The sequence below is a fragment of the Colius striatus genome, chromosome 6 (genome assembly GCF_028858725.1).
Source record: "Colius striatus isolate bColStr4 chromosome 6, bColStr4.1.hap1, whole genome shotgun sequence".
Taxonomy (NCBI): Eukaryota; Metazoa; Chordata; class Aves; order Coliiformes; family Coliidae; genus Colius; species Colius striatus.
The window spans coordinates 4236566-4259339 of NC_084764.1; the positions used below are offsets into that span (position 1 = coordinate 4236566).

Sequence of the window (22774 nt, forward strand, 5' to 3'; positions counted from 1 at the left end):
CTTGAAGGACAAGTGTACAAGTTCTTGAGGATTGTTTTAGGTTTTTGGCTTTTAGCTGAGCTTTTAAGCAGTGCTGCCAGCAGTGCTGTGAGCACAAGCCACTACTGCTCTGCCTTGAGAATAGATGTTAGTCTTAAGCCACAGGCCACAAAAGGTAGCTTTTTGTTTCTCCTTTCTTATCTCCCTGCAGGAGCTGCGCACATGGGAAGAAGAGCTGTCTCGTGCTGCTGTTGAACAGAAGAACCACGAGGAGTTGCTACGAAGGAGGGAACAGGAGCTGGCAGAACGTGAGATTGACATCCTGGAAAGGGAGCTCAATATCATCATCCACCAGCTGTGTCAGGAGAAGCCTCGGGTGAAGAAACGCATGGGGAAGTTCAAGAGGAACCGGCTCAAGTTAAAAGATGGCAATCATATCAGCCTGCCTTCAGGTTAGTGACATGTTAGGCTGTGTCAGCTGAAATGTGAGGAACAGGTGAAGCTGTAGCTTTGCTAGCTCCTTTTTACTGATACTTATACATTAGAATGAATTGAATGTGCTTTGGGAAACAAAAAACATCCCTCTTTGGGTTCAAGACACTAAATTTGAAGCTCTTCTGGCTGACGTTCCCCAAAGTTCCAAGTATGAAGGTCAGAAGTAAATCTGAGATGTTACATGTTTAATAGTTGATGACTGTGTTTCATGGTCAAAATCTAGATGTTGCAGCTTAACCTATTAATCCTCAAAATAATCAGTTTAATAAAGGATGTACATAAAAATGATGGAAGCTCTCACTCTGGGGAATATTCTACATAAGGCTGCAGCAGGAACCATAATCTCCTGGATTTCTTGGTGCAAAATATGTTGATAGCTGTGAGACTACAGCCCTCTGTTGTTAGTTCATATATGAACTTGTATTTATGACACACTAGTGACCTCTCACACTACCCTTCTGCAAGAAATGTTTAATATTGGTGAGGTGTCAGGGAGCTCACTCTCAAGAGTGGATGTGCTGGTTTTAGGAAGTGTTGAATCCTTACTATTTCTGCTGTTCAGTCTGTGTGGAGATTCACATTTGTAAAAACAAGAGTGTAGGTTTTCCAAGTCACCAAAACCTCATGATAACCTCAAGGATGACAGTTTACACTCTGTTCTTTGTTTTCTGAGACTGGCTGTTCAGAGGAGCAATGGTGATAAAACGTGAATGTTAACTATGCCTTTCACTAGACCTGTAAACAGCTCTTGCTGATGGTTTTGCTTAGCTTGAAACTCAGAGATAAGGTGAAGGGAATTTGTACAGGGGTATACTTTGACATAAATGTCAGCCAGCATGTGAGGATCTATGTGTGTGTGTGTAACTCACACACCTTAAGCAGTTACATCTTCATGACTGTGAGTACACATCTTCGTTCTGAAGTAACTGAATGTATGATAAAAGGATAGCAATTAGCTATAAAGCTTCATTTCTACATAGATCCTGTAAACTATATTCTTTGAGAGTTACTACACATCATTGTTTCTTTTTTCTTACATCAAATACACATTTTAACTGTGTCTTTCTGCTTTTGTTTCCATTTCTTTTTGTTTTGAACTTTTTTTCTTTCTCTTTTGGTAAACAGACTTTCAGCATAAATTCACTGTGCAGGCTTCTCCAACGATGGATAAAAGGAAAAGCTTGATCAGTAGCTGCTCCAGCCCTCCTGCAAGTCCTACCATTATTCCCAGACTCAGGGCCATACAGTGTAAGGAGCTCAATGTAGTATTGAATTTGGGAAATATGCAGTCTGTCAGCGTGGTAAGATGCTAAGATTCCATATCTAGGGCAGGAGTGTAGAAAGGGAAAAAACAAAGTTCTTAATGTGTTTGCTTTGTGCCTTGATGCAATTTAGAGAGATGGATGGAGTTGGTGATGGGGGGAGTATCACCTTGGGAGTTCAACTTTTCCTTACCCAAGTTCTTGAAGCATTGTTCTTTGATTGTATAGAAGATCCATTCTTTGAGAGAAACATTGAAGCAGATCAAACTACTGTTGGAAGGAAAGAAAAACAAGGGTGCTTGTCATGAAAATGGCGTTCCCACAATGAAACTGAGTTAGGCAGACAAGCCTGTATTAGAAGCATGGAAGGGATGTGAATAAATGTGTAGTGTTTACGCTGGATATTGTGACACTTGTGTGCCTGGTATCAAACTGGTGATTCTAAAAGAGAAATCAATGATGGAATAAAGCTTTAAAGCCTAGCTATGCTAGTTTTGAAGGGATCTGGTGGCTAGATCTGTGTTGATAAATGGTCAGAGTTATGGGACAGAAGCCTGAATGAACATTTTCATTACTATCCCTGTTATGTTTTGGTTTTCATGTTACTGTGGAATGAATTCATTAATTTCTGGATGTTTTTCTTCCCTGTTTTCCACTGTTCCTCCCCCTGTGAAGTGACTCCTGCTGAAAGTAGTAAAACATGGGGACGAAGCTCAGTCCTTCCAAAGGAGGAAGGAGAGGAAGAAGAGAAGAGAGGCCAGAAGAAAAAGGGACGCACTTGGGGACCGAGCTCACTTTGTCACAAGGAGCTGGGTGCAGGAGAAGATGGGTAAGAGATGACCTGAAACCAGACTGGTTTCCAGGTTCAGAAACTGTTTATGATCTGCCTCACAGCAGATCTGTCTGTTCTCTTGCAAACACTTTTCTGCTTCCAGACTTATTGTGAAGAGATTCAGAACAGATTGCAAAACTGCATTTCATTCAGTCCCTTCAAAGGTGTCTGCTATGACCTTGTTATGTGTATTCATAAGCAGCAGAACTTCCTAGCTGTGCAAAAGTTTCTCCAGTGGCTTTTCTTTAATTTCAGACTCAACTTCCTGTAGTTTCATATCATATCTGAAACTGCTTCTCTTCTACATTGCTCAGCTGTGCTTTTTCCTCTTCTTAAATGCTATTATTTAAGAAGTAGCTGGTAGACCCAGGCAATTCTCTTCAGCTCTTTGACAAGGAAACGTGCCTTGAGTGAATACACCCTGAAAGTGGTTTTTGCAGAGATACAGGTTGTTTCTATAGATTCTTGTCTGTGGCTTCTCCTTTCTCTGTATGTGTGAATTATTTATACTAGGTCTCCAGTGGATGCTTTAAACCTGGGAGTATTTTCATCTTCTAAGAGGTTTGAAAGCCTTGTGATGTTTAGTGGAATTTGAAACATTTTTCCCTTGCTAAATTGATAGTTTGACTCTCTCATGGTTTTTTTAGCAGGGAAAATAACTGTTTAGTACTCCTCTTTAATATTATGTGCTCAGGTGTGAAGTTCCTGGAAAGCAGTTGTTTACATAATGCATCACTGCTGCAGTCCTCTGCAAGAGGGCCTGGATATAAGTGTTCTAATGACATTGAAATACATTCTCTCTCAAAGGTAGGACATGTTAACAGGGCAATGTGGAGGGAGGTTCAACTGCTGAATGTGCTTTACCCATTGCATCAGGAAGAGTGTGGGCAGCAGGTTGAAGGAGGTTCTTCTCCCCCTCTACTCTGCCCTGGTGAGGCCTCATCTGGAGTCTTGTGTCTAGTTCTGGGCTCCTCAGCTCAAGTGGGACAGGGAACTGCTGAAGAGAGGCCAACACGGGGCCACCAAGGTGATCAGGGGACTGGAGCATCTTCCTTGTGAGGAAAGGCTGTGGGAAGTGGGGCTGTTTAGTCTGGAGGAGACTGAGAAGGATCTTATTAATATTTACAAATATCTAAATGGTGGATGTCAGGAGGTGGGGCAGCACATTTTTCTATGGTATCTAGCAACAGGACAAGGGATGATGGGATGAAGCTGGAACACAAACAGTTCCATTGAAACATAAGAAAGAACTATTTCACTGTTTCAGTGAGGGAGCCCTGGCACAGGCTGCCCAGGGAGAATGTGGAGACTCCTTCCTTGTAGGTCTTCAAGACCCACCTGGACACGTTCCTGTGTGACCTGATCTAAGTGAACCTGCTTCTGCAGGGGGATTGGACTGGATGAGCTCTGAAGATCCCTTCCAACCCCTACCATTCTGTGATTCTATGATTCTGTAGATGAAATGTATAATTCTGCAGAATGCTACAAGACTTTACAGTCATTAATTATAAAAAAGGAGGGGAGATCACTGAGGCTGTTAAAAAAAAACCACTTGAAATCATGTTCTTAGAATTCTAGGAATAAAGCTCTTCAGTTTTCTGTTCATTACTGTACAGTCTGAAGCACTGAATTGCATTTTGACACAGACAGCTGGAAACAAGTTGCTTGCTAACCATGGTTACTCTTAAAACTATCTTGTTCTCTCTACAACTAAGATTCATCCCCCTTGCCAAGCAGGCTCAGTATGGCTGTGGCATGTTGCAGAGTATCTGGAACATAATAGTGTTGCTGAGGGGGACAGTATGGTTAATATCCAGTGAACTACTGCTTCATGCTGAGAAGATGCCAGACTCCAGGCATCAATTTAAAGGGAGCAGAGTTGCAGTAAACATTAGTAACTCGAAAGACAGAGTGATTGCTATTTTTAGTGGGTTTTAATTCTATTTTTAGAAGGTAGAGGGATAAAAATTGGGGTAAAGTGGAGAGAGAGTTAGGGTAGAAAAGTCTAGTTCAAGTCTCCTCCATGACACTGTTCTAGTAGCAGCAGTGCTGCTGTTCCAGCTGCTTACATGACTCTGTAATCAAGTGAACTTGAATCTCCATCATTTTAATTGCCTTCCACAGGATATAATTCCAAATATAAGCAAGAATTACATTGTGGGAATTGCAGTGCAATTCTCTAGTGTGAGTAAACTGACTTACAATTAAATAAAGTGAAGGCAGTCGTAGGAATATTATACAGTGATTATTCACCCTTCTGCATTTCTCTTTGAGAAGAAGGAATATGCACAGCAGCAGAAGGTTGCTGTGCTGAATTACAGAGATTGGATGAAGCTTTATGTTGTGGTCTTGCTGCATGTTCTCAAGGATATATGGTGAAGCTTTAATACTGCTTAATATTAGCAATTCTCTCTTAATCTTGCAAGCTAAATAGAGGTGAGCCTGGGAACAAACACTTTTTATTCATGACAGTGTTGTGTTAATGCCTCCACATCGTGTTACAGAATAGTACAAAGACACTGGAGGTGCTTAGAGTTGAGGGGAAGATCCTTGCAATTTGCTGAGCAAATAAGCCTTATCACTCCCAAAGAGAGGGGCTTTTGACCTGCCAGTAAAAAACAAAAGCAACAGACAAGTAACTACAGTACAACAGAGTAATAGCTTTGCTGTTACTTCATCTAAATAGATTGCCAGGAAGAAGCCTGTAGGTTCCTGAATTGTCATGTTGGTGACTGACACAGATGCTGTTAATGCTTTCAAATCATTCCAGCTGCTCTTTCCTTGAAGGAGGAATAAGACTGCTGTAGTAGGAGTGTACTCTTAAGTCAGCATACTTCCAATTGGTTTTAGATTCACACTAATGTCTAAGAGGATGTGCACCTGTGCTCTTCACAGGCCTTGGGGTCTGCTTACAATTTGGAGAGGAGAGAAAGAGGGAAAAATAAAAGGAAGAGTGAAAATTTTCTAACCTTGAGGCCAACGTAGCAGGCCTTGAAATTATTCTGGTAGAGATTTCTCTTTCTGTGCAGACTGAGCTGTGCTTTGTCAGTAACAGCAAATCTTCAGTCTGTTTTTTCACAGCACAAGATTACTCTTAGAAGTCATAAGGAAGCAAACAAAGTTGCTGTGTTTTGCTCTACAGTAAAGGACGATTCCCAAGACCTCTTAGATATCTGTGACTGTAAAGTGAAGACTAAACCAAGGATTACTGCAGCCTGTCACTTACAACTTTGCTACCTTTGCATACAGGGAACAGAATGCATGTTTCCACATCACCATGGAAATCTCCCTTTCCTCAATAGTTGTCTGCCCATATTGGAAGGGCTTTGACATTTACTTTTGGAGGTAGTGACACTAATAATGGCATTTGTTTTCATTCACCAGCTTTCCCTTAATGTTCTGTTCTATTTCTGGTATTTATCCTAACTATGCATCTTGTACACATGGATAATTAAGATTCAACATACATTATTTGGTGGGTTGTATTGCATAGCTGAGTTTATTATGGAGTAAATCAGAACTGACCCACACACTGAATCACATCTCTGTTGTAAAACTATATGGTTGTCTGTTCAGCACTGTACTGTCTGAACTCAAGTTCATAACCACATACTGCAGGTGCTAGAATGGTTAATGGAGGGGGGAAATGATGGACTTGGAGGCAGTTGAGAGTGGCACAGGATACTTTTAGTGTAATGGCTATAGCATGGTCATCAACCAACTGAACATGTGCTGGATCAAGTTTGGACACAGTGACCTTACTAAAGTGACATAGTTTGGTGACAATTAGGGCATCCCAGATAGAGAACAGAGGAAAAATATGTACATTGAAGCCATCTTCCAAATGCAGAGTGATGCTGGTGGAAAACAGGAGTCGTGAGAGATAACTTGTATATGTTCATATCCTTCTTTCTCTGGAAGGAAAGGATGGTAATGAATTGTTATGAAAGAACAGTGCAAGTTTGTCATGGAGCTGGAAGAGGTCTGTTTTCTGTTCTTTCAGTAACAAGTCAATGCTCTGTGTGTCCAGTTGAGATTGTTCAGCCTATTTGATTTCTGTCTATCCTAAGTGCATGTTAGCTTGTCACTGCGTGCTTCATGTTGTTGTTTGGAGAAAAGCACCAGAAATCTCCCAGTTCAGACTATATTGATAACTAAACAATAAAACTTTTGAGTGTTGGTATGTCAGAAAGCTGTGCTGCTGACAAAAATTCTTCCTGATGTCACAAAAATACTGCAGGGAACAAACAGTGTGATGGTACTGAATACCCATGAATGGGGACTAATAATCTCAGGTGCCTGGTGACATACTTTTAAATGCAGGTTAAAAGTAGGGATTTGGTTTTGGGTTTTTCGCTTGTTTTGTGGGTTTTGAGGGTTTTTTTTCTCTTTAAGTAAAAGAATCTATGACATTGTGATTTTTGTTACCTGTTTTTGCCATAATCTAGCACTTGTGCATTTAACTGTCTGTACTTCAATGCAGTGTTCTATTTAGAGGAGACACATTGGAGTTTATAGTATAGAGCCATGACTGTGCATGACTGTTACAATATCTTTAGCATCTTACCATCCCAGTGAGTGATCTTTGACTTGCATTGTTCATTTGTATTTCACATGGAAATGTCTTTGGAGGTTTTTTTCCCCCCCCTTCCTGCTGAGCACTTCATTTTTTTTCATTTTTACCTGCCATAGTAGGTTTGTCTTAGTTTGAAAAGAAAATATTTCATCTGGTTTTTGTAGTGGTGCTTTCTGGTTTTCTGCACTCAAAGCAGAGGTCTTCTGACTGCCACGGTGTAACAAATGAAGGAGGGACTTTCTGACTTTTTTAGTGTTTTAAGGTACTCATAAAGATGTTGCAAAATGTCTTAGAATCACAGAATCATTCTGGTTAGAAAAGACCTTTAAGATCATTGGTGTAATCAAGGTGCATACCTTAAGTAGAGCAATAGAGAGTACACAAGTAGAGAATGAAAGCTGATATGAGCATGGTACATTTTCTCTCATCTTTCTACTCTTCCAGTCTGAAAGCTCTGGTAGAAGGATACAAACAGTGGTCATCCAGTGCACCAAACCTTGGGAAGATCCAGAGAACTGCGCCTGCTTTCCCAGGATTCACCAGCTTAGCAGAGATGGGTATGGGCAAAGGACTTTATATTCTCATCCCCACATCCATTCACATTTGAGTGAGCCTTTCCTTTTCTGACCTTCACCTTGTACCTTACAGCAGTGTTTTCCTTTTGGTAGTACCTGTTTTCCTTTTATTCTTTGTGGAGTAACTTATTTCTCCTTCTGGGTTTTCTTTTTGTTCACCTCTTTGCTTGTGCTTCTTATCTGTCCAGCTAACAAGCTTCTCTTAATTCTCCTCCAGCTCCATGCAACCTCTTAGCTCCCTTCCTGTTAATGCTTTTTAGGAGCGCAGCATGGTTACACTTTCACTTGCAAGGAGAGATGCTTGTAATTTTCCTGCCTTTTGCTTCTCACTCCCAAACACATACATTTGCTCTAGAAGTAACTGAGATGTAGGTTGCTTGTGGAATGCTGTCCTGCAATTGATCCCAAATAGATTTGTGTGTCACTAATTTCTCACGCTTCACTAGTGTTTCCAGTAGCTTGTCTCAGCCTATCTGCTTTGGAGACAATAGCCTGTGAGTATTTGGCAATTGGTGAATGATGCTTGCAATGAGGACAGCTGCATCTTCTGAGGAGAAGCTCATTTGTGTTTGTGAGACGGTGACATTTACCACTGAAAGTGTTACATCGGCGCAGAATCTCTTTTCATTTGCTTTCCAGATGATGAGGACAGCGAATGTCTTAACGGGGAGGGCAAAGCACACCCTTCACCTGGGCACAATCAGTCATACCTCTGCATCCCCTTTCAGAAGAGTGACGACTGGGACGGCCCTTCTAGTGATGCCAACGAGGAGTCCACCCCCGTGAACTCTGCTACTAGCACCCCACAGCTGACACCCACCAACAGCCTCAAACGGAGCGGCTCCCACCACAAGCGCTGTGAGGTTGCGTTGCTTGGCTGCGGAGCAGTGCTGGCTGCTGCAGGCCTGGGGTTCGATCTCTTAGAAGCGGGGAAGTGTCAGCTGCTGATTGAGGAGGAGCCAGAAGTACCTAAAGAAGAGAAGAAGAAGCGTGAGGGCATTTTCCAGCGAGCTGGCCGCCCACGCAGGAGCACTAGTCCCCCTTCCCGAAAGATCTTCAAGAAAGAGGATCCCATGTTGTTGCTAGGAGAGCCATCCACATCCCTCACCCTTCTTTCCCTGTCTTCCATTTCCGAATGTAATTCCACGCGCTCCCTCCTGCGCTCAGACAGTGACGAGATTGTGGTGTACGAAATGCCCGTCAGCCCCGTGACAGTCAAAGCTCCTTTGCCAGCCATCACCAACCCTCTAGTCAATGTCCAGATCGAGAGGTTCAAACAGGATCCCAACCAGTCCCTGACCCCCACACACGTGACGCTGTCTGCCCACACCCAGCAAAGCACGCACAGGCGCACGCCTTCCGACGGGGCCATCAAAGGGAGCGGGCTCGTTGTCAACGGCTGCCCCACCAGTGGATGCCCTTCCAGTAGTTGTTTAACTGGAGCGCTGGGAGCAGGTAGGTTTTCAGCCATCTTGCTTTGCCTCTTCAGAACAAAGACCCAAACAGTATAGTTACTTGCTAGGAAGTAAGCATGTTGCCTGTACACCATCCATTGTGTTGGGCAGCCCATGAGAAGGGCTCATGCATGCTGTTTTTACACAGTGAACAGAATAATGCAGTAAGGAACTCACTCTCTCTGTTCCCCTGTGCTGTGAGGCAGTGTAATATTATTTCTTAGGCAAAGATGGTACCAAAGTACAAATATTCCACACTTGTATCAGTTGGTCTGGATTCCACCTCTCTTGTCTTTATACAGTTGTTTGTGTTGCTGTTACCACTGCAAAGTAGATTCTGATCTCTAAGGCAGTGAAAACTCAGTCTCTGAAGCTGTTTGGGGCTGTGCCACTGTTGCTCTTCATTTTTTTGCACATAGGAGGGATCTTGCTGGTTAGGTGGTGTTTGCAGGCTTTAGGAATGGCTGTGACTTGATAACTTAACAAAAGCTTTCCTGTTTTCTTGCCTTAGTAATTCAGAGGGGGAAAAAAAGGAGACTAGAATAATTTAAAACCTGATTTCATTGGACTTTTCCCAGTGGTAAAACAGAATGTGAGGTTGTCTGTTGAATGGCAGGCTGCAGTGAAATGTGGGTTAATGCACCAGAGAATACCCATTAAAATGGTATTCATGAAAATTTACAAGTTATGTGATGTTTAGAAAGCAAAACGAAACAAACCCAAACACCATTTCCCACCCCTAAACAAAAACCAACCAGGAAGTGTCCACAGTAAGCAGTGTTAAATGGCTCTTCCAGGAGGTTGGTCCTGCTTGCTGCAAACAGATGCCACGTATCCTGCTGTGCAAGTGCTTTCCTGATCCATTCAAGCTGTTTAATGGGTCATGTCTCCTCCAAAAGATCTGGAGAGTCCTCATCTTTGGTAGGAGATCAAATTTGTGCTCTCCAGACTGAAAACTGAAGAGATCAAATGAGAGAACGAACAAAACTTGCTGCTTGTGCTAGGTCAGTGAAACAGGTGTCTCGCAACACTGAGGACAGTGTAGGGACAAAGGAGCCAGTTATTCCCTTCAGACTGGGGTAATCTTAAAGAGATGGAATTTGTAGATTCTGAATGGAGGCTTTCTGCTCTGAAAATGTTTTCACAGCGAGCCTACAGCAAACTAAGGTCCGTTGGATCCGTTTAGCAGTGCCATCTAACGTGTTTCCCTCTTCTCTCACGTTCTGTGTTTTGGATAGGTGTATTAAAAACACCTAGTCCAAGTAGAGATCCCCATGAGGTCCCTCGCCTGCCAGACCCCAACCTTGTTTTTCCTCCAACCCCGAGACGATGGAATGCACAACAGGACCCCACACTGGAAAGACCCAAGACATTGGAGTTCCTGCCCCGACCACGTCCTGCAGCCAGTCGGCAGCGGCTGGACCCTTGGTGGTTTGTGTCACCCAGCAATGCAAAGGGTGAATCTTCTGCCAACAGTTCAAGTACTGATACTCCAAGCAATCTGGACTCTTGTTTTGCTAGTAGCAGCAGCACTGTAGAAGAGAGACCTGGACTGCCTGCGCTGCTTCCTTTCCAGGTGGGCCTTCCTGTAGAGGAGAGGACACTGTTGGACATAGATGCTGAGGGGCAGAGCCAGGACAGCACCATTCCGCTATGCAGAAGTGAACTTAACACACACAAAGCTGCAGCATATGAACTCAAGCAAGAATTCTGGTCTTAGTATGAAATCCACTGGGGATAGCGAGCCCCTCTAAATTCAATCCTACTTTTTGCACTGAGAATGCACTTTGAAGACAGATGAGATGGAGGGATGCTACAGAGACCATATGGTGCTGCCTCTGCTGAAGATGTGGTGTTCGACTGCCTGGGTTTTTTTGTCTGCAGTTGGATGAAACCTGGCAACTCTGAGCTGCTGACTTGTGCTGTGGGGTTTTTCTGTAGTCTTCCCTGCCCTGTTATTGCAGTTTGAATCTGCAATGAGCTAAAATTATCATATCAAAGTCTTTGTTACTGACCTTGTAGGATTCAGCACTTGCAGTAAGTATATTGGTATCCAACCTGGTATTAATCAGTGTTTTCAAAACTCAACTATTGCACTACAGCAGACACCAGTGTTTAATGTTTTCCCAAGGAATCTGGGACAGAAACAACTGAATAACTGGGGACTACCTTCTCTCAAATGTATTCAGATCATTAGATTGGCCTGGGAATCATGGTACCCCCACTGAAGGAGCAGAAGTAGCTATCTTAGACTCGCTTGTCCTCTTTTGCCCGTGTGATTGATAGTGCGAGGTGGAACAGATTGCAGAGGAAGGGCATGGCATCTCCACTGATGGAAGTCTGAGAACAGACTAACTAGGCTGTTGGGAATGAGTAAGTGTAGTTGATCCTGGCTTCAAGGCAGATTGGATGGACTTCAGTGATCTCTTGAGGTCCTTCTCTGACCTATTTTTCTATGACCTTGTGCTTTCAAAAAGATATGAAGGCTTACGGTATGGCTGTGTAGCTTGCTTTTTTGTTTCAAACTTTGACTCCATCAGCCTCTTTTTCCCATCCCTAGATCCCAGGCTCATGGGCAAGCAGCCTCAGCTTTGGGAAGGGAATTAACAGAAAGTCTTTCTTTAAAGCCATGTTGGCTTGCAGAAGTAAGTTATGTGCTCCCTTACTCTTCTCTCCTTCCTTTCTTTTCCTTGCTTCTTACACTTTTTAGGAGTGGACCTTTGAAACCCAAGATTGTTCTTGTGCACGCTGGTACTTGTTAAAGGCTCTTTCAGAATTGAGGCTTGTTAGTAGCTGGGTTGTGCAAACAGGAATCAGAACATCTGTATTCTGTTTTCATTTTGTCACTGGCTCACTGTGTGACCTTGGGCAAATAATGTAACCTCTGTGCCTGAATTTCCCCATCTGTAAATAATAGGAATAATACCTACCTCACAGGGGGAGGGGTTGGGACATACATAATAGGTATAAAGTCCATTAAGGTCTTTGAATGAAAGGCACATGTAAAACCTTATTCTTGTTGAAATATGTAAAAACTCCTAACTCAGGAGCAAGAACAGACCCCTGTCTTGAAGGAGGAAGTCACAGAAATGGAGTGTGCCTACACTCACAGCTTCTGTACAGGGAATGCAGGTGTGTTTGTGCCTCTGCAGGTACATCTCACTGGCTTTGATAAGCTTCACTCTTCCCCAGTTTTGGCATTGTAAACAAGGGATGTGGCCTTTATGAGTGTAGTAAGGTCGTCTGCTTTATTGCAGGGTACAGCATCTCTGTTCACTCTTTTTGTTTGTACAGATCTGTGCTCATGTTGCTCATCTACTCACCATTTGGGTACAAATAACCAATCCAACAGCGCTGCCAATGCAGTGCTGAGCCTGTTAGGGCAGTCCAGGTCTGTTGTGAGGGCAGTGGAGCTGAATGCTTTCTTGCAGTTGTCAGCACAGAGAATCTGTGGGTTTAGATGTTTGTAACCTGATGTTACAAACCAGCAGGTGTGGGGGAAGTACTCTACCTAAGGGGTTTTTAATGCTGTTTGAGGGCTGAGACCAGTGTGTTGCCATTACTTAAGTTCTCTTTTGGTTTTTTTCAAGGAGAAAGGTTGCACATTTCTTGTTTATCACATTCCATGACGTGTTTGTTGATAGGCTTACTTTTTTGCTGCCTTCCCCCCTGAATGCTCCAGAGCTGGCCTTAATGATGCTACACTAGCTGCTGATGCTGATAGACTGTTGACTGTGTAAGCAAGGTATTCTGATGTGGGAATAAGACACTTTACAAAGAAAACTGTAATTTCTGACACTTTTGTTAAATGTAGACCTTTAGCATTATTGATTTCTTGAGCATTCAACCTTTTGCTTTCCATTTCCAAAAACTCAGCTTGTGATCCAGTGGCTAAAACCCACCAAAACTGATAGTTAATTTCACTTGTGCTCTAGAAACAAATGCAAGGCAAGTCCAGATAGAGAGATTTAAAAGCTGGAGGTTTAAAACTATCTGTTTTTCATAGACTCCCTTACCATTTTAAAAAGTCCTAAACAAAACTGGAGCAGCTGTTCTGAAATGTAATGTTTTCTATCCAAAAAGTATCAATGCAAATGTTACAGGAAGCATCGTCTGCTCTGCAAGGACATCACCTGGAGTAGCTCCATTCAAACAGAAAACTCCAAAATCCATTTGCCTGTGTGGAATGGAAGGTCACACTGTTTTAACTCACCTCCCTAAACTTTCTGCCAATTGGCTGGTTGCATTCACCAAGTGAACTGAAAGATTTCTGTCAAGTTCCCAAGTTCTCTCAAGTTGTTCTGTCACATCTTTTGCTCAGGAAAGGTTAGGATAAAATATCAAAACCCTTTCCCCCTCTCTCCCTTTTAGACAATCACTTGGTGAAAGTGGTGTGTAGCTGACCTATTAAAAGTATTTTGCTCCACAGAGCATCTTCCCAAATGGACTTTGCTACATCAAAGGAACCAAGTAGGACAGATAACAAGGAGTCAAGGATCCAGCTCAGTGTTTCCAGCCTAGATATTCTCTATGACAAAGCTGCCAGAAACACTAGGTAGAAGCATATGTTTGGTTCTGTTGGGTTTTGTTGATTGGTTGGTTGGGTTTGGGGTTGTTCTTTTCCCATGTATTAAACACTCCTTGAATGCCATGGTCTCCATTGAATGCAGCATGGGAAATAATTTGAGGTAGTCTTCGAGCACCAGCCTTCCACTTGGGAGCCCTATGGCTAGCACTGAGGTATCAGGCAAGAGGAATCTGTTGTGAAAACAAAGCTATTGGCTTTGGCAGGTGGGGGTGGTATTGCCTGGCAGGCAGAAGGGGCTTCCAAGGCAAAGAGTTGTCAAGTGTCTCATCTAATGCATCCCAAAAGCTGTTGCAACTGGTGTCATGAGGCCCTACATGCATGTTTATGCTCACTCATAACCTCTCCCTATAGTCACCTATCCCATCCTGGTTTAATTTTGCTCCTTTCTTTATCTCTTGGGTTTTTTAGCTCCCCCATGGTGGGAGCTGAGGTGCTCCAAAGATCCAGATGACTACTTCACTAGATACTGAGAAGATATGAACCTGGCCAGCTCACAAACCTTTTTGTTCTAATGCTTACACGTGTTCTCATTTGTGAGGGAGACAGAAGTTCCAGCATATTGTTGATTGACATACCTTTCTGAGAAAATGAGAAAAAGGCAGCCTGAGACCACAAAATAAACAAGACCACCATGAGATCACTCAGCAGCCTAAAACATAATGGCAAAAGAATGGGGTTAAAGCAATTCTGGGGCTCACAAAGAGGAAGGGAGATGTTCTTGTACTGATAGGAATAGTAGTAAGATTGTTGCTGAGAGACATTTTTCTGGTCTGGAAATACATTTGTGTTTTATTTTCAATAGCTGGCTGTATGGATCACTAATTTATGTCATCGATGTGCTGAGTTAGGAAGTAGAAGAGAGGTTTGCCAGCCCTTCAAAATGCATTCTCCATGTTTGTTCTTCCTGTAAAGCTGGAGGAAAGCACAGATATAACCACCAGTGGACAAAAATGGACCTTTTGTGTGATAAATTTCTACTGGTTTCACAGAAATTGAGTGTGGGACAGGCAGAGAAAGGTTTTGTGTCCAAACTAAAGTGATAATGGTTATGGATATTTTTTCTAACAGCATTGCTTCCTGGGGACTGCACAATGCTCTGTTTTCACAGCAAGTAGGTCATGTCCTTTCAGCACTTTTTAGAGCTGCAAAAGTAACTTTTTATAGGGTCTGTTTGCTGTTGTGGGGTTGTTTTCCTTTCAGATTGTTATTGCAAGGGGTTGCTACTCAGTATGGGCCAAGGAACTTCAGTGGAAATATTCTTTTTGTAGTGGTTTTCTAACAAAATGAGTATTTTCAAAGTGAGCTTTTGGCTGTTGATGTGGGAAGGCCTGTTCTGGTTTGGCATCCTTTTATGATAAAGTATTTTTCTGTACCTCTAGGAACAGGAGTAGTTGCCCTCTTCATAGCATGCTGCTATCTTAAGACTTTGTGGACAATACTGCATAGAGATGTTACTTGGATTTGTCCTGAAACCAGATACCTCCTGTTCTGTTGAAGGTGAGGCAGTAATGGTCAAGTAAGGAAAGGCCTTTGCCATCTGGAGTGGTCTGTTGAGTGTAAAATGACAGGAAACCTCCCATCTTGAGTCACTTTTCTATCTTGACCTTAACTTCTTGGCTTTTCTTAAAACTCAGTTAAGCTCTGTGGGATGAGTGTGGGAGCTGAAGCCCCATTAGATACATGGAACCAACCCTAACACCATATCTCAAAATGCAATGATACCTGTTACTTCTGTAACTAATTTTAAGCTAATATTAATGGGTTTGTTCCTTTTGGATTGTTTTGAAGCATTTCTTCTTGGAAAAAGAAGGTTTTTTTAACCTTTTTCCATGCATTTTGGAAATAGTCTCAATATTCTCTCAGTTCCTCAGCTTCCACAGTGATAACTCACTTAAGGCTATAATTGAGGTAAAACCAGGCATTAAGAGGGAGGGGATAGGTGTGTGTTTAAACACTGCTTGCAAACAGGTAATAAATACAACCTGTATGTGCAAAGAGAACCCAAAAAAGAAGATAACAAATAAACAGAGGATAACTTTCTGACTTTGTAAGCCTTTGGTGGATCATATCATTAAGTATCTTTAGGAAAGAATGCCTTCCTGTGCTTTTCTGTGGAGTTTCCTAATGTAAGACTACAATATGGTGGTTTGCACAGCCAGTGGTATATTGTGTCCAGCTGGACAAAAAGGATCTTTAACCAAACCTTTATCTCTTTGTTTTTCCCTCTATTTCCAACCTAGTTTGTAGTTTAGACTTTCTCTTTTTGTGGTTAACAAACAGAAGAGTCTTAAGAGCTTTACATTTATTGTTTCCTCAGCCCTCCTTCCCCAGCTTCACCAGGCAGTGTGGAAATGCATTCATGGCTTATTCTGCTGCTCCATCTATTGAATGTGTGCTAGTAGAAAGTCACATGCTACAGTAGAAATGTGCATTTGCTTTTGGTTGTTTTTCTCATGCTCAGCTTTTGTAAGCAGCTTTGCCATTAATCAGAGATGAATACAGCTTCTGAAACGACTGACATCAGCTTTATGTTCAAAATAGTCCTTCTAAGGTGAAGAGGTGTGTGGGCTTGACTGGTTAACAGGTCATTTGCCACTGGTGACTGGGTGGTGGGTTTGATGTAGTTATCAGAATTATTATTGTTCCTCTCTCCCTCTTTTTGCAACTGGGACGTTTTCAGCCTTTCATCAATATTTGTATATAAGAAACACATTTAATCTCCTCCATATATGAGGGGGAAAAGTCTTTTTTGATTTGGTTCTGAATGACCAGAAACCTAATTTTCCCTGCTGAGAATGGCTTCTTGGACTGTTTGGGTTTTGTTGGTGGCTTGTTTTGGTTTTTCTTAAGCCTATGAAGTATGTGTTAGATGCATCCTGTATTCCTAGGTGCCTTCTGTCTCACATGCCTCCTTGCTAGGGCTTGAGGTTGTTTTTTGGAGGGAACTCTTGGTTGTAGCTTTCAGTGCTGTACTAGTGTTCATCATACATCAGGCTAAATACCAGCACAGCAAACATTTCATGTCCTTCCATTTACTGATGTGTGTACATCTCTGTGGAAAGAAATTGCCTGTCATTGGCTCTTCTCTTAGAATTCTTCCCCTGTCTTATCTTTATCAATTATTAGTTTTGTTACCATAATATCTGGGGGCCAAAGATAGCAACTGATACGTGTTTTAGGTGTCCTTTGAGCTGAAGTGTTTCTAAGATACAAGCCTAAGACACCACTGAGAGAAGTGAAAGCAGATGTTGGCAGGAAATAGCAGATAAAAGAGTGACAATATCCTTCTTAATGTAATAAGCAGTCTGAGGACAGAAGGGTACTAGCTCCTTGCTGATCTCTTGCCACTGTAGGTGAGTTGATTCCTAAAGAACTGGAGGAATGTTTACTTAATTAATTTCTAGTTTCTTCTCATTTTACCATCAGCTACCTCATTTGTGGAGATGGGATGGCAAGAAAGCCTAAGTTTCAGTAAGAATTGAGGCTGGAATGATGGGAGGCCAGAGGCAAACTCCTGTAATTTAGCTCTTTGACATTCATATTCCCAATGGAAAAATACATTCAGCAATTCAGTTTCCTAAGTGAGCATTATACTTGCTTTTGTTATGTATGTCTCCAAAAGAAACAAGAAATGACAAGACAGGGCATTTTTTTCTTGATGCTTTCCAACCTGTGGAAGAACTAATTGTCCACAGACCCAAAGGTGGTGATTTCACATTGGTCACTACTACTTGCAGAAGTGAAGGTCTGTTTTTTGTGGACCTACACTCCATTCTGATCATTCCCCTGTGTTTGCAGTGTTGTTTTCCTAATGTGTCAGATCCTGATAAAGGCTTACTTGATCTGACTGCTAAGGATGTGCAGACAGCTCAGTGTAGCCAATATTAAGAAACCATGACACATTTTTAGTGTTGTAGTGTAGCAGATTTATGAGCTCTTGCCTGAAATGGGCTACTGTTAGGTCTGTAGCTGATGAGATGGATGCACAGCTAGCAAAAGGGATCCTAGAACAAATCTGCAGGATGAATGTCAAAGCTTTGTTTGCTTCAGTTACTTCAAAACTAATTGGGGCAGGAGGAGAGTTCTTCATGATTCAGAAATAGTTTTCTAGAGTCTTGTCTGTGCTCAAATTTTAGTTTCCAAGATAGTTATTGAGATCCTACACTGTGTTCAAAAGGAAGACCAGAATAATGCATTTTATGTACACAATCTCAGAATGATTGACACTGTCTCCCTGGTCTACCTTTGCTGTTCCTGTTGAGCACTTTGTCAAGATCAGATGTTGAGGTTAAATAAAACTAACCTCCTTGTCTTGGAAAGACATAAGGGTCTGAGAAAGAAGAAATGTTGTTCTAGCCACATCCTGATGCTTTTGTCTTGCTCTCTCAGCAGTAGAGATTATAGAGCAGGAAGTTGTGCTGGTGCTTTTCCAAGCTTCCCTGATAAGAATGCTGCTAACAGCAGATTTCAGTATCTAAATGAACAAATTCTTTGGGGATGCTTTTGCTTGGCTTCTTCTCATTGAGTTCCAAAGCAAACCTGGCCTCTGATTACTGTTTGGCATAGCTCAGTTGCACACTGAGCTTCTCAAGTTTAAGTAGATCAGGAGGAGAACTGCATTTCTTCCCAAAGTCCTCTCTGGAATTTATGGATGTGGCAACTTCTCAACTTGGGTAATGTGTTTTCTCCCAGGCCCAGCCTGTGTCTTGACATGGGTTGTCACCCTCAGCTGACTGCACAAATGTTCATGGTAGGGTTATTCTTCTGTCTTGCATGCTTTAGCCAGCAGCCCTTACAGCATCAACAGGGTTAACACTTCTGTCTGAATAGGACAGCTAATACCTCAGAGCTGGCTTTTCACACTGCATCCGAAGCAGATGTTACTGCATGAGTTCTGCCATTGCTCTGTTTGCAAAGTTATCTTGACATCCATAAGATCCAGAAATCCTCAATGGTAAAGAATAAAGCTACAGGGGAAATAAAAAGGGGTAGGGGAAGAAAAAAAGAGACAACAGTTGAGTTTGGCCAGTGCTCTTTGCAGAGAGTGAAATCCATGCTTGGGCAACGTAGGTCTCTGGGAGATGGCTGAATTCCAAGTGGAGACTATAACTGGTCAGTAGGCACCAGTACCCCTCATGTTGAGCAGTTAAGAGACCACATAAAGAACATCTGGTAGTAAAAATTCATATTTGGGGTAACTAACTTTCAAGATTAAAGGGAAGAGGCCTCAATTCCAGAAAGCCCTTCATCACATACTTCAGCATCACTGAAGTCAGTGGAATGTATCTGTGGGTCAAAATGCACAAGACCTCAATTCAGCAAAGCTCTTTAAGTCTAAATTGGAGAATTGTCCTGTAGACATTAACAGTGAAGGACCAGGCTTTGTAGTTTGTCAGAGGGAAGAGTCAGTTTACCTGAGGAAAGAGTTCCTTCACAAGCCTCTGGGTAAATGCTGATTTGATTGCTGACTCTCGTGGCCTTTCCATGACTGCACATGCCATGCCTATTTGACTGCTAATTCTTACCAGAAACAGGGTAAGATTTGAGAATATTTCTTTTGACACAGGAAAGAAGAGCAACAGCTGCTGCATTAGCACAGTTGCTAGCTGCAGAGGGGCAGGATGTGGTGCGTGGAGGTTGTATGTGCAAATGTCAGTTTAACCTGAGGTCTTCTCTCAGGTGTTTTTCCTCAGTTCAAGAATGCATTCCTCCAGGCTGGTGGACAAACCTGACTTGTTCAGCAGTGATCAACATCCACCACTGTTACTAGACTTCTCACGTTCTTGTTTGTCAGCTGTTGGTGCAGCACTTTGTGCTGCTGTATGTGGCTTCTGTGTTACAAATTCACAACAAGCTGGAAATAGCTGAGGTATTTTGCCTGGCTTGAGAGGCTTAGAGGGAGTGGGCAGGGCAACAGTGGTGGAAAAAATCAGGGAAAATACCTGTGCTTTTAACAATATCTCTTCTGTGGCTTTGAAAGTCCAAGAATTTCTCAGCCAGAGAATGTATTTTCTCCCTCTTTTTATAAGCTACTTCTTTCTTTTGCCTTATTAATTGTGTATCTGCTCCTGCTTCTATTTCAAGTCAGATGCAAAAAAAACCATCAGTGACCTGACTTTTCCTAGGTACAATGAAGAACCAGGTGAGTAGATGACTCTAATGTAAGATCATGCCCCCGTGTGTGTTCTTTTGAGATGTGGGAGAGTTCCTGCTTGTGTTGAGCTCACTGTGTGAAGGGTGTTGGGTACTTCGTAAGGAACTCCAAACTCTTGCAGTACTGGAATTCATCTTACAACTTCAGGATTTCAGTCTGCTTTTGGAGACCTCTGTATGTCTTCTCTTCTGTTCATGATGTTCAAAAGGTATGTTGCCATGGAAGTAGCACCTGAAGGTATGTTTTGCCCGAAGAACCTGCGATGGAGCGGTTGACGTTAGCAGATGGCAACGTACTCCAGAGTTAAATGACAGAGGCCACCAAGTTTTTCCTTGTTTGTGTGATGAAACGGTGTCAAATTAAGTGATTTGTTGGAGCCTTCCTTTAACTTCTGTACAGCAGTAAGCTTAGAGGAAAAGAAGATTGCATTATTTTTTAAAAAGCTTTATTTGTGACCCGGACTTGTCGCCTCTGACCCTCTTGGGCTTAAATAGTTAAATTATATTAATGTCCAGTTTGTTTCACTGTAGGTAACACATCAACTGAATACTCTTGTGCATAATCTACTGTATCTTTCCTCTGTTCTGTGTCAATGTATTATGTGTATTTGGATTACAGTTCTTTTTTTTTTCTCTCTCTTTTTGTATTAAATTATTTTATGTTCTAGAACAATATTTAAGCAGAGCAAAGAGCTGATGAAAGCTGTGGGCGTTTGGGGGTTTCTTTCCTCTTTGCTCTTTTTTTGGATGTACTGTAAATTGTAAACCAAGGATGCCAAGCAGGCTTGGTTCAATGGCTGAAATTATTGTATTACAGTGTAATGCTGATCTAGGCCTTGTCTCAACACTAGAGCACACAGACTTGAATAAAACTGTTATAAAAGCGATCGTCTTTAGGCCTTGAGTTCTTGGGTGTGTGTTTCAAATACATTTGGAGCAGTTACTTAGATCAGCAGCGGCATTAGCTCCCTCTGACAGTTTCCCAGTGCCACAAGAGGTTTCTTTTTCTTTGCTAGGTATCCTGGCCCTGATCAGCTGTTCCAGCTCTGACTCCTCCCTAGGGTTTTTGGAATCTGTTGTTGCAAAACCCCAGACAGTTTAGTATCAGTCTTGGCACATAGTACCTGTCTGCTAACCCCCATCTGGCTTTTCTCTGAACAAGGTCATTAAATGAATGCCATTTTTATTGAGGCTGATATTTCTGTTCTGTTAGCTTAAGTTTTTTCTGCTCTTTGTTTATTATACCAGCCAGAATGTGACTCTTAATGCTAACGCAGTAACACATTTTGTGCACAGTGACATTTAACAGATGGGTTAATTACCTTCTGATGCTGTGTCTTTGTCCCTGCCACATCATTCTAGGAGAAACAGTTATCTGAACAAGGATTCTTCCAAGTTGTCTGTTGGTCTGAAAGCTAGAGCAATGTGGGTTTGATTCCTAGGCTGTGTGTTAGTTGTACCCTTGCTCTTCTCTGCCACCAAGCCATCGTTTCCCATTTCTTAGCTTTAAGAGGTGTAGCTGCACTGATGAAGGACTATCCACTGCTAGAACTTCAGTTTCATCATTTCCTTTGAAAAGAGGATTTTCTCTAAAATGAGTGTGTGCAAGAGATCCTGCACCCTTCCAGCACATACGGAACTGAGTGATTTAACAAAAGATGCCTTGCAGTGGTTTATTTTTTCCAGCTGCTTTTTCTCTCCTTCTCCCCAAAATCCCAACTGCCTCAAAGTAAACCAAACGTTTCCACCTTCTATAATGTTATGCAGAGTGGGATTTTGTCTTAAAAGAATCAGATTTTCTAGCTGAATTTACTCACCTGTCACAACCAGAAGGTTACCATAATGGTCAAGATGGCATCACCAGGAGCAAAAATCTAGATACATCAAAGTGGATGCATTTCTGCCAGCAAATGCAGCCTCTGCAGAAAATGGCAGGAACACAAAGCACTGAGGCAGAATGTAAAAACCTCTTTTTTTCCAAGCAGGGGAATCTTAACAACTTCTGGCAGAGAGGGAGGATCCTAAATCAAAGCTGCCAAGGTCAGCATGGATGCAGAACGAACACACCAGCAGATGCTTTAGGCTGAGTGACAAAGTTACAGTTAAGAGTATTTGGTTTGCTGATGTATAGGCCAGGATGGGGCAGTACAAATCCCACAGCACAAATCTTATGTTGGTCTTCAGCTGTAAATTCACTAAAGCAGGGAAATGATCCTGTATTACATTATGTTCCTTGGATTGCACGTGCTGGAATAGCACATGTAAGTGATGCTCTCAAAGCCCATTGTGTACCTCGATGGAACTTCTAGTAGCCTTCCAAGGCTAAGCAGATTAAGGGGAGAGAAGGCAGGCTTTCCTGTACTCAGCAGCTGCAGCTCCTCTGGGAAATTCATCTGCTGTTTCTAGTGAAATTTTGATGTGTTTGTCCCTTCTTATGTGGGAGGAGAGGGAGAGAGTGTCCTGCTAAAGCTAGGCTTAACAAGGACCTAATTAATTGTGACTTGAGCAGTTTGCAGGCATATTGGTATCAAGGTCAGGCAGACTAGGCTTTAGGAAAAATACTGGTGTGAATAAAGCAACAGAGGTATCTTAACAAGGGTTAATAGGCTTTGGACACAACTGACACTTGAGTTTGCTCTGGCAGGGAAATAGGAAGCAATTGTGACTGAGGATGAGCAAAGCTCTGGGGCTTTCAAGTAGTCTTCGACATGCTTTGTGGCTCTTTCTTTACTACTTAATCTGAAATCTTATTAAATGGCATGTGATTGACTTTCTGTTAGGTCCTCATTAATTTAACAAAGAACAAATCCAAGTGGAATGAAAAGAGGCAGGATCAACTGATAGCACTCCAGCACAAAGT

The 22774-nt window shown here is 42.2% G+C and overlaps 1 protein-coding gene across 1 annotated transcript in view; it reads left to right on the forward strand.

Moving 5' to 3' along the window:
* The window catches only part of MAP3K9 (mitogen-activated protein kinase kinase kinase 9), a 57521-nt gene extending 36724 nt beyond the window's left edge, over positions 1–20797 (forward strand). Inside the window, exons 6-11 of the mRNA XM_061997905.1 lie at positions 191–431; positions 1600–1722; positions 2412–2565; positions 7589–7701; positions 8359–9174; positions 10412–20797. Of these exons, the coding sequence (XP_061853889.1) occupies positions 191–431; positions 1600–1722; positions 2412–2565; positions 7589–7701; positions 8359–9174; positions 10412–10893 (1929 nt within the window). The 3' untranslated portion in view covers positions 10894–20797. The remainder of the gene's footprint in view (positions 1–190; positions 432–1599; positions 1723–2411; positions 2566–7588; positions 7702–8358; positions 9175–10411) is intronic.
* Positions 20798–22774: the final 1977 nt, after the last annotated feature.